Raw genomic sequence first — 1,722 nt, 5'->3', positions numbered from 1 at the left:
CCCCCCCCCCCCCCCCCCAGACACTTACACCTGTAGGTGTACCAGCAGCCTGTCCAGTGGCACCTCACTCTTGACCACCTGGCCCAGGGTAGGGCTGCTCAAGGTCACACTCTCCAGCAGCCTGAGGGCCAGGGGCTGCACAGATGGATCCATCAGGTTCATGTTCACATAGCGTATCACCTGTAAGAGGGGTAGGGGTTGTCAGCATGCATGGCCAGATCCTAAGCCCACCCCACTGCCCCTACCTGTTGTCCCTAGAAAAACCCACCCACCTTCTTAACAAAGGGGATACTGAGCGTCTCCCAGGACACCACGCCGTGCTCCATGAGCTCCAAGAAGACCTGCAGTGCGAGGGCCAGCTCCTCTCCTAGGCTGGGGGCATATCTGGGGCTGAGCAGGGCCAGTCAGGACCCCCAGCCCCTCATGTCCACCACCCACCACTGCCCGATGCTCACTCATCCCCTTCCTCAATGATGGTGCCTAGCTTCTGAAGCCCTTCACGGCTGATGACCTCCTGGGCAAAGGTCATGTCTGGAGCCAGCAGGACGAGGTGCTGCAGGGCTTCCCGGCGCCCTTCACGACTCCTGCTCTCCAGCACACCTAACAGCTGCTCAGCCTCAAGGTCCTGGCAGGGGTAGAAGCAGAAGCTAAGGTGAGGAGGCTGGGTGGAGGTAAGAAGTGGGAACTGGAGGTGTGGAGACCCGGGTGTCCACTAGGTGGAGCACTGCAGGGATGTGACTGGGGCCGCGGGACCTGGGGCAGGGAGAGGCCCAGGGGAACAGCAGGAGGCACAGCAGCCAGCGGGGCAGGGAATGCGGGCGGGGCCAGGAGGGGCATTACTGGGGCGGTGCTGAGGCACAGGATGCTGCCATTCTTGATCTCTGAGCGGTTCTGGAGAAGACAAAGAGAGAGAAGTCAAGAAGGGCTCTCAGGATTGGTTAATTGGGGTTGTCAAAGAGGGAGGATTTGGAACTCAGTGAGAGATCCCTGAGGATGAGGGTCCGAGGAATCAGGTCAGGAACCAGGAGTTAGAAGGGGCTAAAGGGGAGAAGGGACTCACACTCTCGGTGATGTATCTCTTGTGTCCATCAGCAAACTGCAGGGCATAGCGTTCCGAGTGAGCCAGACTCCACCTGCGGGCCAGGAGGCTTAGTGAGGCGGGAAAGGGGCGCCCCTCCCGCCAGCCCTCCCCCCACCCCCTGGCCGGCCAGGCCCGCACTCACGCGTCGCACACCTCCTTCAGCACAGCGGCCAGGGGCTTTGCCTGCAAGTGAAGGCGTCACTCACGGGGCCAGGAGTGGGGAAGAACCTGGGGACGGGGGAGGGTGGGCTGTTTCGAGGGGAAGGGGGCGAGCCAGAGGTGGGCAGTGGGGTGATGTTGGCCGGACGGCCGGGTGACCTGGTCCAGCTGGATGAGCTGCGGGATGGCGTCACGCTTCTGAACGGCGATCTTCACCACGTCCCGAGGGGGCGCCATGGTCCAGCCGGGGCGGGACACCTGTACCTTCCACCTTGCCGCCTCCTGCCAAGGGCGCACTGGGTCTGGGCCACTGGGGACAATGGGGGCGCCCCTGTCCGCGGCCTGAAGCCCGTGGCCCGCACTCACTGCCCAGGCGCCCACTCCAGGCCCGGCGCCGGCTTTCCCGAGGGAGCCGAGGCTAGTTCCGGGTTGGAGTCCGGGGGTGGGAGGCCGGCGCCGGGACTGCCCGCCCTGAAGAGGCG

General features: G+C 64.1%; 1 protein-coding gene across 1 annotated transcript in view; it reads right to left on the bottom strand.

Annotated features, from left to right (window-relative positions):
- ELMO3 (engulfment and cell motility 3) overlaps window positions 1-1,685 on the bottom strand; it is a 4,755-nt gene extending 3,070 nt beyond the window's left edge. Inside the window, exons 1-7 of the mRNA XM_014464924.2 lie at window positions 1,400-1,685; window positions 1,224-1,264; window positions 1,061-1,133; window positions 841-891; window positions 456-625; window positions 273-372; window positions 29-180 (exon numbers count right to left, since the gene is read on the bottom strand). Of these exons, the coding sequence (XP_014320410.1) occupies window positions 29-180; window positions 273-372; window positions 456-625; window positions 841-891; window positions 1,061-1,133; window positions 1,224-1,264; window positions 1,400-1,477 (665 nt within the window). The 5' untranslated portion in view covers window positions 1,478-1,685. The remainder of the gene's footprint in view (window positions 1-28; window positions 181-272; window positions 373-455; window positions 626-840; window positions 892-1,060; window positions 1,134-1,223; window positions 1,265-1,399) is intronic.
- Window positions 1,686-1,722: the final 37 nt, after the last annotated feature.

Source organism: Myotis lucifugus, unplaced genomic scaffold, assembly GCF_000147115.1.
Source record: "Myotis lucifugus unplaced genomic scaffold, Myoluc2.0 scaffold_274, whole genome shotgun sequence".
Classification (NCBI taxonomy): Eukaryota; Metazoa; Chordata; class Mammalia; order Chiroptera; family Vespertilionidae; genus Myotis; species Myotis lucifugus.
The sequence above is the reverse complement of the archived record's forward strand: the minus strand, read 5'-3'. Positions and strand labels throughout refer to the sequence as shown.